This window comes from Tupaia chinensis, unplaced genomic scaffold (assembly GCF_000334495.1).
Source record: "Tupaia chinensis unplaced genomic scaffold, TupChi_1.0 Scaffold000094_1, whole genome shotgun sequence".
NCBI lineage: Eukaryota > Metazoa > Chordata > Mammalia > Scandentia > Tupaiidae > Tupaia > Tupaia belangeri.
In genome coordinates this window covers 5,431,249-5,447,218 of record NW_006159556.1, presented here as the reverse complement: position 1 = coordinate 5,447,218, position 15,970 = coordinate 5,431,249, and the positions used below count along the sequence as shown (strand labels likewise).

General features: G+C 37.2%; 1 protein-coding gene across 1 annotated transcript in view; it reads left to right on the top strand.

The window, feature by feature from the left end:
• The window catches only part of ARHGAP24 (Rho GTPase activating protein 24), a 527,420-nt gene that overhangs the window by 85,765 nt on the left and 425,685 nt on the right, over positions 1 to 15,970 (top strand). Inside the window, exon 2 of the mRNA XM_027769876.1 lies at positions 3,378 to 3,577. Within this exon, the coding sequence (XP_027625677.1) occupies positions 3,398 to 3,577 (180 nt within the window). The 5' untranslated portion in view covers positions 3,378 to 3,397. The remainder of the gene's footprint in view (positions 1 to 3,377; positions 3,578 to 15,970) is intronic.

Below are 15,970 nucleotides of genomic sequence, written 5' to 3'. Positions count from 1 at the left end.
ACACCAAGACTCCTCTATAAAGATCATAGTTATTTTAGTGAGACTTAGTTTTACACATCTAGTAATGGTTGTGGCATTATTTTCCCTCAGGGAATTGAAAAATCTATTTTCATTTCTGTTTTAATGAATTGTTAGTACAGTTAATATTATTATAATACTTTCTTTTTTTATGAATACATTGGAGATTGTTTTGAGGTTTATTTTTATTTCTTTCTTTTCATTAAAGACAGGGAGAAAGAGAAAGATAAGCACCCTTAACAGGGCCTCATGTCACAATCCTCCTTTCAGCCTTCCCAGCCAGCTAGGGTCATAGGCATGTGTGCACATGCCTAGCATGTACAATTGATTTGGGAACTAAACCCCATCTTCCCTTTTGCTTCCAGCATTACAGATCATCATGCTACCACCACACCACTGTGGATGGGCCATTAGTATTATTAAAACATTTTCACATGCATTCTGAAACCATGAAAACATAGGCATGATAGCCAGGAGTTCAGTGGGCAGTACTTTCACTGGCTTCAATTTGTACATAAACAACACATGTAAGAAGAATCATGAGCCATGTTCTAATGTACACATAACTTTTCATCATAGCATTAACAGTAGATATAAGGGTTGGGGCCAGCAGGTGGTGTGGTGGTTAAGGCGCTGGACTCCCATATGTCTAACTGCTGTTTGAGGCAGCTTGTTTTCTCACTTTCTCTCTCTTTCTGGTAAGTGCATATGCCCTATAGGAAATGAATAATAATAATAATAAAATTTAATAAATAATTATTTAAAAAAACAGATAAAAGGAAATTAGCCACTTTAATATTTTATATTATTGATGGTAGATTGTTAATTACCTTGAAGCATTTTAGGGTAGATTTTCCAGACTTAAGAAAATAAATGAATTTGAGAGAGGATAAAAATGAAAGGCCCAAAAGAAAGAATTTGTTGTGCAATGCATTCTAGAATTGCATGTGTATGCATGTGCTTGTATATGAGTGTCGGAATATTTGTTTTATGGTTCAATTTAACTTAATAAGTTAAGACGTTTGTTCAAAGAATAAATAGGTGCTGATAGTTATATAGATTTGAGCAATTTACATACCAGGATACAAGAAAAGATTACTTAGAGTAGTCTAAATAATTACTAATCTTGGGACCAGCAGTTAGTGTATTGGCTATGTCATTGGACTCCCATGTAGTTGACTGCGGTTCGTGTGCCGGACCTGGTGGCTTAAAACTCACACCGGGCGCGTGTGCATACGTGCCCAAGATCCCGAGAGGAGAATGGAGGAGAAGGGATTGCGGCGTGGCCATTCCCCCTGGGGGGTGATTTCTCGCTTTCTGTCTGTCTGTCTCTCTCTGTCTGTCTGTCTGGCGAGCGCACGCGCCCTATAGCAAAAACCTCGAAAAAAAATTAGAAAAAAATTACTAGTCTAAATACTCTCTTAACTATATTTCAGCATTAATTGTTCATTTAGAGTGGGATTTACTTGGCTCTTTATACCAGGTCAAGCAGTGTGAAAGAAATGAGATGAGAGTTCCTACCCTAAGGACATAACAAGCTTGAAGTATCGGGCATGATCCAATTTGCATACACACATGTGTACTCAGAAGGTGAGAATGTTCCTGCAGTAAGCAGTTACTTTCATGGGAATGCTCCATGGACCAAAGGAAGTTTCAAGACATTTTGTAGAAATAGAGAGCCTATTATTTAGAAGGGCATTTTATTATAAAAAAGGAGAAAAGTGGATACTAAATGGGATAGATAATAGTCAAGCAACCTAATTAAACCTTAGGGTACTTTAAGGAGATGAAGATTAAAGGAAAGATGAAGATAGATTGGAATGTATGCCAATGAAAGAGGCAAAACTACTGAGAAGATAACTAACATGATCAAAATAAGAAGAAATTAGAACCAGAGTTCTATTTCGTCCCTGCAAGTGGCATGGCAAGACTAAATTTAAAGAACTCCTGGTTCAATAATAGAAAGTTTGACCCCATGCCTTCACTGAGCAGACATAAATAACCAAGAGCTGATGATGGAAATTTCATGAAATTTATAACGAGGATTGCATATATACAAATTGATTGGAGAATTAGTGGTGAAAATAAAGACCAGACAGAAAAATACCTTGTGTTCTGGAATCAATCAGAAATAATAAAATAAGGTCTTTGTGCATGGATATGCCTGAATGGGAATATTCTGTGTCTGTTGGGTAATCCCTATCATTATGTCCTCACCAAAGATATAAGAGAGTGGGCTTCTCACTTCCTGAGTAGATGCTTAGAACAAACATTAGCAAGAACTTGAAGGAAGCCTTTGGGATGGCAAAATTTCTGCTAATTCTTAACTCTTTGTCACTAGTTCTTGAAATCCTGCCTCTTCTGTTTATACTGTGGAAATTCAACTTCCCATCTGTTGATTAATACTTTCCCTATGGTGGGCTCATTTTCTTGCTATGTGTAGGGTTTATGCCTGGTACTCCTTGACATGTATTCTTAAAATAGTTCTTCACGGGTCATTGACTGGGGCACATCACTCACTAAGGAAGTTTGAGGGTGGATAGAGGAAAAAGGAAACACAACTATCCAAACACTCTTTTCATTTTAAATTTGTTCCTAAACTTTTTCAGCCATACTAATTCCTGACAGGCTAAAGAAATGCTCAGGGGATGTCTGGGGGAAGAAGCGTAGGTAATCTTGAGAAATGTTCACATATGTTAACCAAATGTTTTTTACTGAGTTTTTGAAAACTTGACCATCACAGGTCGGCACAGTTATGTCTCAATTAGTGCATGCCAAACACAAAGACCATTATCTTGAGATATGATTTTGGTTGGTTGTTCTAGTTTGTTTCCTAAAGATGTTTTTGGGAGTCAGACTGTGGTTTAGCAGTAGAACATGGCACTGGGAAGCTGACCCCTTATGAGAAGGTTCTGAGTTCATGTCTGTGACCCAGGACTGGCAGAAGCTGAGGTAGATCTTGGTGTCCAAACCCTGTTGAGGATGCTTGTCTCCCTCCCCTTCTCTCTCTCTTTCTCTGTCTCTTTTGCTTGCTCATGGAATAAATAAATAAACTTTAAAAAAAATTGCTTTTTGACACATTACCACTAGAACTTTCCTAGCCTCCATAGATCTGCTTAGGAAAAAAAGACTTATCCAGCCTGGCTCATTTAAGAAGGCAGGAAGGTGCAAAGTGCTCTCTCCAAGTTTCCTGTGTGTATATTATTGTCAGTCTATGGTTTATTTCTAGAAATCTGGCCAGGGTTGATAAACATTTTTCACCCCTCCTCCTGCTTTTTGTTAAAGGATAAAGGTGATTTAAGAAGTAATGGAACACACCAGAACACCTTATTATTTGTTTCTTTTTGTTTGCAAAATAGGAACGTCCATCAGTTTGATAATGGAGGAGAACAATGACTCCGCGGAGAACCCTCAACAAGGCCAAGGGCGGCAAAATGCCACGAAGTGTGGGTGGCTGAGGAAGCAAGGAGGCTTTGTGAAGACTTGGCATACTCGCTGGTTTGTTCTCAAGGGAGATCAGCTCTATTATTTCAAAGATGAAGATGAAACCAAGCCGTTGGTAAGTAGGAAAAAAATAAAAGCATTGTGGGACCGAGAAAGCCAGAGTGGAAGGATTTCCTAGAAACCGATGGAAACTGAGGCCAACACACTCTCCCTGGTTTCCTTCAGTTTCTAGGCATCTTCCACACTTTGCCCCAGTGTTGGCTCCGATTTGGAGACGATGAATGCCTGATTGGGGCTGAGAGGCAAGTTATACTTGTCTAATAGGAACTAAAACTTTCACTAAGCTGGAAGAGAGTAACTGAATCTCAGGCAAATTTACTTCATGAGAAAAGTTTAATGGGCATCTGTTAGAAGATGTGTATTGTAGCCAAAACATCATTCTTTTTCTCAGAAATAAGTAGAAAGCGCAGATTTGAAGGAAGACCGTCAGCATAACCTCCAGTAATTTCTGAGACATCTTCAGGATCAATTCTCTGCAGCTTCTCTCCGTCTTAACTCATAAACTATGAATGTGGTGTTAAACTGAACAACGTTGGTATGTTCAACCAGCATACATAGTATTCTCCTCTGGGAATGATTTCTATGTTCCCTTTAGCTGTTCTTAACAGTTCTTCAGCTGCCCTCTATTTGCTTGTTTACTTATCATTTCCTCAGTCACACATCTCAAGATGCGGTGAGAGAACAAAATCTCATCTGCATTTTTGTAACTGCGGCAAGTTTTCTAAACTGGGGTCACTGCTTATCTGTTGATAAAAGGAGGTTCAGAGGGAGATATCTTCTCTGTATTACTCCTTCATCTGTTTCTATAGGATAAATAAATGAAAGAAGCATTTTAGATTAGTTTTTATAAACACCCCTAACAGTATGTACTTGAGGCTATTTCCTTTTGTGTTAAAGTTCAAGAACTTAATTAGGTATTTGGATCAAGGCTCTGTTGTAGTATTTTCAGTTCCAGAGGCATTATCATTTCAGGAGGTTCTCATTTATCTAATTGAATTACATAAAAGTAGCAATGAAAGAACATACCACAAACCCCAATCATTATTTTGAAATTGCTACTAAGTTTCAAGCCATTATAAGGGCTGAATGAACATCGGGCTGCAAAATTAAATATATTATGAAATATATAATTCCATAAAATACATAATACTATGAAGTAGGTAATATTAACTCTGTCTATGCATGAAGAAACTAAGGGTTAAGTGTGATGAAGATGATCTAAAGTTAGTCAGACACTGGTGACATGATTTGCCTCTAGATAAATCTAAGTTTGTATGACTTTAGTCAAAGTTCTTACACTTAACCATGTCTCATATAGCATCATAACGGTTTTAAAACATCCCATATATGCTATTTCACTTTTCATAACAAACCAGTGGGGTACATAGGGGTTATTATCACAGATGAAGAAATTATGGCTCAGAGATGTGAAATGATGAGACAAAAATCCTAGAGAGATCAGAGGCAAAGTACTGGAGTCTTTTGTCCTGTATTTCACCCCCTAGAGTTCTTTCCTCATTTACTTGATTTTATACTACTTACACTGAGATTAAGATATTCTCTTAAAGATAAAAGTGCTTTTACCAAACTTAAGAGAAAAGGATTGGGTTGAAGTAAAAAAATCCTAGACCACAGGGGATCCAACTTGGAGACTTTGATTTGGAGAAACACACTGAGTATGATAGAAGCATGAAGAGGATGTGATGTTTGATCCCCATGGACGCTGATTCTGGTGTGGTATGGGGTGGCTGGGTTGTTAACCAGACCAGACTGGGTACAAATTAAATGCTTATTTAGGCATGATTTAGGACCTGAACAGAGCATTAAAGGGCAAACAGAAGATCCAGGAACTAAGAGTGGAGAATTTAAAACAGTCCAAACAAATGCTATGACTCTTTAGTGAGCCCAGATTATCTTCTAATAAAGAACATAAGATTCAGTGGGTCGAACCTGGGGTCATTGTTCTCACATTTGAGACCTTGCAGGTGGCAGAGGATGTGCACTTGAACTCCATTTTGAGGAACTGTGCCCAGAAGTGTTCTAAGAACACTTCCCATATTGCCTGGGCTATGTTCCCCTGTGTAATTTTTCACTGATAATATTGAGTATGATGTGGATATTTTTATGAAAAAAAAGGAACTATAAATAAGAAAGCACAAAAACTTCTGATTAATTCAAATGCAAATTTACTCCTAAGTAAATTAATTTTTTAATATATAATATTTCTTGGTCCACTTTTAGTAGGTCAGGTGGTAATGTACTGATCTGCAGTGCTAGAAGACATGTGGCCTACTATGGGTTCAAATCCTGAGTTACCTTGAAACTTACCAGGTGTTTGTATACCCCTGATCCTAGAGGAAAGGATGTACAAGGCAAGAGGTGGTCCTAACCTGGGATTTTGAAGTTTGTTGGGAGATTTTGAGGTAGATAAATTGCAGAAAGGAATTCTGAGTCAAGTAAAGATGTAGAGTTACAAAACAGACATCTGTAGATAGCTGCATATGGTGAGGGTGGTGAAGTGGCAAGAAGGGCAGTTAGAGGGACAGGTGGGCCCCAATAGAAGGGGATTCATATGCCGTACACCTGGTTCTCTAGGTGCCGTGGGAAGCCGTTTCCAGAACACCTGTGACACTCAAACTGCACAACTATGCTAATGTTTCAGAGAGGGGTTGTGACAGCTGTTTCCTAAAGTGTTGAAGGCCAAAATTAATGAATGTGATTTCCTCAATTAAGTTTTCCTTTCAGCTCTACCTTCGGTTGTTATCTCTACAAGAACATAATGTATCCAATTTAGCGCATTCCATACTTAATTATTTGAACTTAACATTGGCATTTTACATTAGTAAAACTGCACCTTAACTTCCAAATATTTAACCAGCTGCAGAAGTTTGAGGACTTAGTTTCACCGTCACTTTTCTTATATTTTCTTTTTGAGCCCAAACCAAAAGTAACTCTAGATTCTCTTCTCTCTAGAGACAGTGCCTGATTTGTCAGTAGGACTGTCCAGCTCTCAGCCAACGTCCCTTGGGAATATATTAGAAGCCTACCTCAAAATATAGCTATTTCATATTTTAAACAAATCAAACTAAAAATTTTAGTAGCCTATAATTTTCAAAATGGAAAATAACCTAGGAAAAAACTTTCTCTGGAAACCATTTTCTACATGTGTTTGCATTTGTAATGATTCAGATTGTATTCAGAATAGATTTTTTTAAAGATAAAGTTGATTTGGGTTGTTTCTGGGAGAAGGAAAAAAAAAGTGATGTATGCAGCAAATTTTTATTTTTTTTTGGAGAGGTTGTTGGCTATAGGGCACATGCACTCGCCAGACAGAGAGCGACATAGACAGAAAGCGAGAAGTCACCCCCCAGGGGGGATGGTCACGCCGCAATCCCTTCTCCTCCATTCTCCTCTCGGTATCTTGGGCACGCATGCACACGCGCCCGGCGTGAGTTTTAAGCCACTGGGTCCAGGACATGAACTGCGGTCGACTACGTGGGAGTCCAGCGACATAGCCATTATGCTAACTGCTGGTTCCCTGCAGCAAATTTTTAAAAGTACATTAATCTATAATTTTTGTCACAGGGCACTATAAAACATAGTACTGTTTTTCAATATTTTAGGTAATATTTTTTCTACTTTAACTTTTTTCACTCAAATAAAGTCATATTTACATACAGAGGCAAAAGTTTAAATCATACTGTATAAAAAAATCTATATTGGACCAGCAGGTGCTGTGATGGTGAGGGCACTGGACTTCCACATGCCTGACTGCAGTACAAGTCCTGGACCCGGGGACTTGCTTTCTCACTTTCCCTCTCTCTCTCTCTCTGTCTCTCTCTGGTGAGCATGGGCCCTATAGCAAATTTTAAACACTAATAATAAATAAAACTAAAATGTAAAATTCTTAAAATTCTTTTTTTAAATAGATTCTTTCCCTGTATCTGCAACCCCCCAGAACTCATGGATAGTTAGTAAAAACAAACAAACAAACCCCTCCCAAAATTAAAACTTTCAAAACAGATTTAATCAGGGTTTATGACAATATCTGTTTGATCAGATTAATAATCATAACACATTACCATGGCCTTAATTATAGATGTCACAGCATGGGGGGAACAGCTGATTCAGAGGTGAACTAGGAATGTTATAGTTTTCCTAGAAATAAGGCAATGGTGCAGCTTTTGCTAAATGAATCTAGTGACAAATTTCTCATGCTTTTTGTATCCATTTGTTTTACTTTTATCATGAAGTATATTATTATTTAAATAAAAACTAAGTCTCAAATTTGGCCATACTTGTGAATGCCTCTTCCTTGTGGAATTTGATACTACAGAGCATTGATTTTTAGAAGCTAGTCTGAGACTCCTGATAAAAGGACTAAAATCCAAATAGGCACCAGCCCAATTAATCTAGTCTAGACTTTCTACAACAAGTATTGATCCAATTGTGGGAAGGGATTTTTTTCTAGACATGATGAAGATGACACAATGGATTTAGATCACAATGGATTTTCTTAACTAAAAGAACAAAATGATTTTGAGTAAATTATAACCTAGGGGCTGACCTCAAAATGTGAAAGAATTGATTGCTGATTTAAGAGTAAGCACTAATTTTATAAACTTAATGAAACTTATGAATTAATGAAATTTAAAAATCTCTAAGGCTACTGCTGTTCTCTGTTAAAATGTGTAAGCCAGAAGCCAAAGACCTGGAAAAGTGTTGAAAATAATACCAGAAACACTGAAACTTAGATTTCATCCTCAATTCTAAAACTGACTTTCTATATAGTATTAGAGTGTTTGGTACTTAGAAAGACATATAAAATGGTGTTGTGTATCATCACAAGTTTTTAGTAACTGTTAGCTTTTCTACAATCGTGTACATATATATACGTATGTATGTGTGTGTATATTTATATAATTTTTTTTTTTTTTTAGTTCACCAGAGGGTGCGTGTGCTCACCAGAGAGAGATTTAGAGAAGAAAGTGAGAAAATTCCCCTCATGGAGAATGGCCACACTACATTTCCTCTCCCTCTTTTGGGGATTTTGAGCATGCTTGCACATGTACCCAGCATGTTTCTCAAACTGCTGAATCTAGGACGTGAACCATTCAGTCAGTCATGTGAAGTTCAGCCATTTCACTACCGTGTTGTGAACTGGCCCAAGTTGAATAATTTTAAAATTGCTTATCTTTATATGGAATATAGAAATAACATTTATTGGGGCCAGCAGTGGCATGGTGTTTAAGGCACTGGACTCCTTTATGGCCAACTGCAGTTCATGTCACAGACTTGGCGGCTTAAAAATTACACTGGGCACACGTGTGTGCATGACTGGAATCCTGAGAGAAGAATGGGAGAGAAGGGATTGTAATGTGGTCACCTCTCCTGGGGAGTGAGTTCTAATTTTTCCTCTCACTGTCTCTCTCTCTCTCTCTCTCATAGGGCAAGCACATGTACCCTATGGCAAAAACTTAAAAAAAAAGAAAAAGAAAGAAAGAACATTTATTTTTTTTCATAGTAGTTAAAGACACAGACCTTCAAGTAAACTTACTTGGACTGAATCTTGATACGTCTAGTTACTAATTATGATACATTGGACAAATGAGTTATTTAGTTGAAACTTCAGTTTATTAATCTGTACAGTGAGATCATAATAACATATATACCTTACAAATTATTATGGAAATTATGAAGGTAACTTACGCAAATTATTTCAGAGTGCAATGGCACATATAGTAGTAAGCATAAAATAAAGTTAGTTTGTCTTTTATTTTTGAGATTTTTTGCTATGGGGCACTTACCAGAGAGACAAAGAGAGACAGACAGAAAATGAGAAATCACCCCCCAGAGGGGATGGCCACGCCATAATCCCTTCTCCTCTATTCTCCTCTTGGGATCTTGGGCATGCATACACAGTTGCCCTGCATGAGTTTCAGTCTGCCAAGTCTTGGATTACGAACTTTCTTCTTCCATTCATGAGGTATGCTGCCTGGTATTTACTCCTCTCCCAAGACTTTCTCTGTTATGTGAAGTGATAAAGCTGATAGCTTCTCTATTACTTTCAGACTTCTGTAAGTTTTGCTTAGCCCTCTAAATGTTACTGCATTCATAAAATAGAAAACTTGAAAAACAGACTATTATTTACTGCTTGAAAGTCTATCAGTTAATTGCAAAGAATTGTGGATATGAAGAAATTCCCACAGTAACTACAACATTCTGTGTCACTGTTTACTAAGTTTAGATGGGGCTGATTTAAGTAGGTATTATTCTTTCAGTTCTTAATATTTCATATCTTAGTTACGGGGGGGGGCCTCAAATTAGTTATGGATCTTTAGTAATAGTCTAATTGAAAAATGTCAGTGTATTAGGCCAGCAGGTGATGTGGAGGTTAAAGTAGATAGATCCTTCATGGCTAACTAAGGGTTTGAGTTCTGAATCTGGTGACTTGAAAATCATGCAGTGGTGTGTGCGTGAGTGACCAAAATCCCTAGAGGACAACGAAGGAGAAAGAGAAAGGATTGTGGCATGGCCATCCCCCCTGGGGAGATGATTTTCAGTTTCTCTCTTTCTCTTTCTTTCTCTCTGACAAATGCATATGCCTTGTAGTAAAAATTTAAAAAAAAATTTAAAAAAAGAAAAAAAATCAGTATATTTTAATTAATAATTAAATTATTTGATTTTATCTTGGAAATAATTTATAGAAGTAATATTCATTGTCTTTCTACGTTTAGAGGTTTCTAATCAGCCACTTTGACAGAAATTGCATTTTTGTTTCTGACCTGTTATTTCCTTTTAAATTCTAGATGGGGAAATAGGAATTATGCAGTGTACCCTTGAGATGATTCTTTTCTAACCTTTCTGTTTTGATGTCTGTCTGAGAATTTCACATTTGCTATTGCGAAATGTATCAGCAGTTTTACTGACATCTCAGAACTAAAATAACAATAAGCATTCTTATTTTAGAGTGTGACTAACTTAAGCCATTCCTCAATTTCAAATATTTTATTAGTGTGGCAATTAAAAATAGTTCCAGCTAATAAAAATTAATGATATATCTGTAAAAGGTAATCCTTTGCTATATTGCATAGGTTTCCAGGAAGACCAAAAGGAATAAATGTTTTTATGAACTGTTATGTTTTCTCTTCTGTGCTTGCTACTCTATTTACATTATTATTTTATTAATTCTCACAACACATTTGTATAGATTTTTTTATAGCTTGGGAAACAGAAATTCAGAAGGGTAAAAAAATCTGTATCTCAAGGCTAATGATTGGCAAAGCTGGACAGAACAGCAGAAAAAAAATGTATAAAAAGGAAGCCAAGAAAGAAAAAAAAATGTACACTTCTGTGGAAGTGGGTAAAAGCCAAACTAATGTCAAGAGGTTTTTAAAATAGATTTAATTATCAAATGAGAGAGTAGAAAGAAGGAATTTGATACTTAGTTTAATAAACGGGAATACAATTCACATAGAGCCCTGTTGGAGAATTTTATAATCTTTGAAATAATGATGATAATTTAGAGACATCCTGGGAGTTTCTAGGAATTATGTTAATAATTAATAATTTTTGTTGAGAAGTAGTAGGAGAGGGGTTATTGGACTTCTGTAGATCATATTTGACTATTTGGAAAGTATTCACCTTTTTTTTTTTTTTCATTTGTCAGAGGGTTTCTGCACTCTTCACAAAGAGAAAAAGGAAGAGGGAGAAAGCATCCTTACACACACACACACACACACGCACGCACGGTGGGTGTAGAAATGCCGCAATCCCTTCTCCTCCATTTCTCTATCCCATTGTGATTTGAGACTCACATATACATGTGCCCGTTCTGTTTTTCAAGCCTCTGGGACTAGGATTCAAAGCATGGTTGGCCATGTGGGATCCAGCTCCCTTAACCATTAGTCCATGGAACAACCCTGGGTACTATTTTCAAGGAGTATGTATCCAAGATGGGAGGCAGAGTGTGCTAAAATCATCGACCCATATTTAATACTCTTTTCAGTTTCTTCCTGCAGTTGCTCATGAACTGAAGCTTTGTTAGCTCAGTAGGCATTTGCCACAGGTGCTTCACACTTTTCAGTTGTTTCAGGTTACTCTCCTCCGATCCGTCAGCACCACCTAATACTAGGCTGAATTTTGCTTCTGGCTCATACAATGAAGAGATTTATGAACAAAAGCAGGTGTGATTAATTCTGTTTCTGACATAAGACAAAAGTGATACAAACAGTGGCTGATGGTTGTAGCTAAATTACTCTACGGAGTGTGGAAGTGGCTTATCAGGGTATGTGCCATGTTCTGTCTTCTCGGGCGTGTGACGGAACTGAGGACAGCATGTGTATCAAACGCACCTCTGCCGCTAGGAACCAGAGAGAATCCATAGCAAAGGTATTCATCTTAACCGTACTTCCACTTTTAGGGTTATGACTTGAGAAGACAAAAAAAGCCATGGGACTTGAACACCTGCTGATTTGATGACGCTGGAGAATTGATTTGGAAATAAAATTAATTTTTCTAATTCCATGAAATTGAATAGATGATAGATGTTTACCTTCCCTTTCATTTCCGTATTTCATCCCCAAGGGAAGGAGGATCTTCCTATGGTGGGTTGGGCCGGAGCACTTTTACACTTGCCAGTGGGCTAGTGATGGTGCACAGAAATAGATTAAAATCCAGTCAGGAGCATGCCCAGACATTTGTCTCTCTTTTTCCTCCTTTGCTTCCCTAGACGCTACAATCCAGAAGGTAAAAGTCATCAATTTTCTTCCTTTGCATCTAGTTTGTTCTTAGCCCAGAGTATAAAGACTTGCTCCTGATCCCTCATTGGAGAAGAAATTTCTGACTCCCTGAATCTCCCTGGGTTTTGGCTTCCTTTTTACATATCAGCATTTCCATTTTTTTCCCCCCTTCCCCCATCGTCTCTCTTAGCAACTGAGGGGTACCTGACCTCCCTGAAATGGTCAAGTGGAAGGCTTCTTGGATTGGAGCATTTTCTTATCTATCTCTCTCTCTCACTTTTCCATTCTTGCTTATACTTTTTTTGGCTCTGTTCTTGGAATGAGGCGTTGCATCCTCCTGCCATGAGGTATGGAGTGGTGAGAACTGACACTTGGATATGGGCTTTGGAAAGAAACAGAGGAAGTAAAATTCTGTGGTTCGAGGTTACTTATAATTATCCTGCATGAGAAAAAGGAGGAGCTTTGAGCCTAAGCCTGAACCAGTAATAAAGTATGTGGGGCCTTGTTTTACTACGTTTCATGTCATGGCTAAAAATAGCTCATTTTTGAGCATGGTTTCAAATCTTGGTCTTTTGCTGTTAACACGGAAGCCAGAGGATAGGCCATAATTCAGGATGCTCTTGTTTCTCAAAATGAGAGATTAATTTTCTATCAATTTTTAAAGTACTCATAGTAATTAAAAAATATATATATAACTGGAACTGTCTCATGTTTGCAATAGTTGTATTTTGCTTGTCTTTATAATCACCTTGGCCCCAAGTGGTATTCCTGAATTGGCCAAGTCGAAGAACAAAAGGGCATTTAGTGCAGAAAATGTTGCATGCCTTTAAGTGAAGGCCAAGTGATGTCACCCTACAGTACCGTCTGAACGAAGGTTTCCCAGGAGTTGGAATAGAGATAAGTGAGAGGCAAACTGCGGCACCAAATGCTCCTATGTAAGAGCAGTCAGTAGTTAATTCATGCAGTGAGTAACAATCCATTTTTAAAAATGACTTCACTTAGTAGATAGCATGAATGTTGATAATTTAAATTTTACTAGGTATTTAGTGTTTTCAGTATAGGTTTATACATTTGGGGTTTATATTGATACATTATTTTGTTACCATAAAATATTTTAAGTTTGCCTAAACAGTCCATGGGAATATTTTTTTTCCCCTTTGAAGTACGTGCATTAGTTGAATTGGACAAGTAGAAATCTAGGTAAACAGCATTGTAACAGATGAAATAAATACATTTGCATCTGTTCTTCAGACTTGATCAAACAGTACTCAGCCTCTCCAGTTCTTTGCTTCTGTATTTATTCATGAATACATTTATACATGCTGATATATTCCAGGTATTGTGCTTGATAGAAAATAAGTCATTGTTCTTGTGAAGCACAGTTATAATGAGGGAGATAACTACTGAACAAGTAAATAAAGTACAGTGAAGAAAATAAATATCTAGACAGACAATTATGATGTGATGATGGTGGCAATGGTAGAGCCGATTTAGATAAAAAGGAAGGGAGGTTACATTTAAACTGAGACATGAAGAAAGAAGAAGACTGTCATGCAGTTGGGAGTGGGGAGGCCTAGGCTGAGAGAGTGTTATGCACAAGGAGATGAGGCCTATGTGCTTGTAAAGACACTAGCAAGGCACTTCTCAGTCATCCTTGCCGTGATGTTGGACATATTGGAGTGACCCCTCAACCTGGTGGGTTGAGTTTCAGCTCAACCCACCAGGCAGGGTTGTTTTTCTCCATCAGCCAATTACTGAATGCTGTGCACACACATGACTGGGCTCTCCACCAACACCCACTGTTACTTTCTAATCCTATGTTGATAATGCTTCCTGTTGACTAAATACTTCTGCTGCTCTTTAAATGTAATAGCTTTTGTTTGTTTGTTCCTTCTATTGCCAGAGTGTGAATGTGTTTGCCAGAGAGAGAGGGAGAAAGGGAGAGAGAAGGAGAAAGAAAAAGAAATCACCCCCAGTGGGATGTGGTCACATTGTAACACTTGTTCCTCCTTTGGCTCCCAATGCGTGATGCTTAACTGCTGTGCTATGGGGGCAGGTTCTTATTTGCCAATTTGCTTCAAGATAAAGTAAAATAATACTTTTTGTCATTCTTCTCTCCTACTGATTTCCTTCTTTGTTCTCTGACAGCCTACAGGATGGGGATGGACATTAGTAGCTGTCTCTAGTGAACTCCCACAGAGCCCTGTAAATATCTGATTGCACTTGCCTTGTAGAGTTGCTGCTATTTCTCCTGTCTATTGTAATCTGAACACATAAATCTAGGGGCCACCTCACATAGTACAGTGTCTGGAATACAGTATATACTCAACTTGTGTCTATTGACTGAAGAAATGTCATAAATTCATATTCAAAATTAATAGCCAATTTCTTGAAGTGGTAATGATTATAAGAAATTCATTATGGAAGGGCCTGCATTGTTCAAGATGATGATTCTACGTTTGCTTCAGAGGTAGTTTTAAATTAGTAACTAAGGGATTAAGATAAACTAATTCTAAAATTAATAGCCAATTTCTTGAAGTGGTAATGATTATAAGAAATTCATTATGGAAGGGCCTGCATTGTTCAAGATGATGATTCTACGTTTGCTTCAGAGGTAGTTTTAAATTAGTAACTAAGGGATTAAGATAAACTAATTCTTTATTTCATCTTAAGATTCCAAATGTTTTATGTTTATATTTTATTATCAGTGCAAAGGTTCTAACATTCCTGGAAAGGAGGCAGTAATAGCTAGAGACTGTGTATCCTGAAAGCTACTCTTTTTAACCCGTAGTTTCTAATTCAGTATTGAGCTGATTTAAAATGGAGGAGCATGAGAAGTTGTTTCTAAAGGCCATCAAGAACTATTCCTAGAAGTAAATTATCTGCAAGGTGAAGCCAGCCAGGGAAGATAACTTTGTACAAGAAATTGCACTGGTCCTCAGAGGCACTGGCATGTAATGAACAGAGACTGCAAACTCCACCACCTCCTTTTAGCTCTGCAGAGCAGAGCCTCTGTGGGCATTTGCATTAGGTGAATTAAGTTAGATAACAAATAGAACTCAGAGAGGACTCTGAGGTGAGAGTCTTAAGAGTGAATTTTTGAAGTCCTCACTCTGTCACCAAAACCTGGCAGTTAGTGATTCTGTAGCCTCATTTTCTCATGTTAAAAAAAATAAGAGATTGCATTGGAAGACAACTAATGTTTCTTCTTGGTTGAAATTTTTATAACTCTTGAAATATACATTCTATTAATATGCTATGCATTACAAAAATCTAAAGGACAATGTATAAATTTTGAGATGAAATTTTGTATTTTGCATTTTTATCCCCCTTTTTGTGAGGTTGTTACTGGGTTGTCAGAAAAGTCATGAAGTATTTTTTTCTATGCAAAAATCCATCATGACTTTTCTGACAAGCTAATAGTTTTTTGAAAGCCATCATCAAATACTATGATGAACATATATAGCACATATTAATAATGTATGTTGAAGAATGCTTTCAAAGTAGACATAAGAGGTTTTAAAAAATAGCATGTGCATATTCATTTTACAAATGTTTCCTTCTTAATTATAAGTCTGGAAATTACATCTGGTATTTTTCAAACCATTACTGCAAATTTCCTTATCATGCCACATTTTTGTTTGAACAATTACTGCAATGTATATTTTGCATGTAAATTTATATTGTCTCTTTTGTATAGAAGGGAA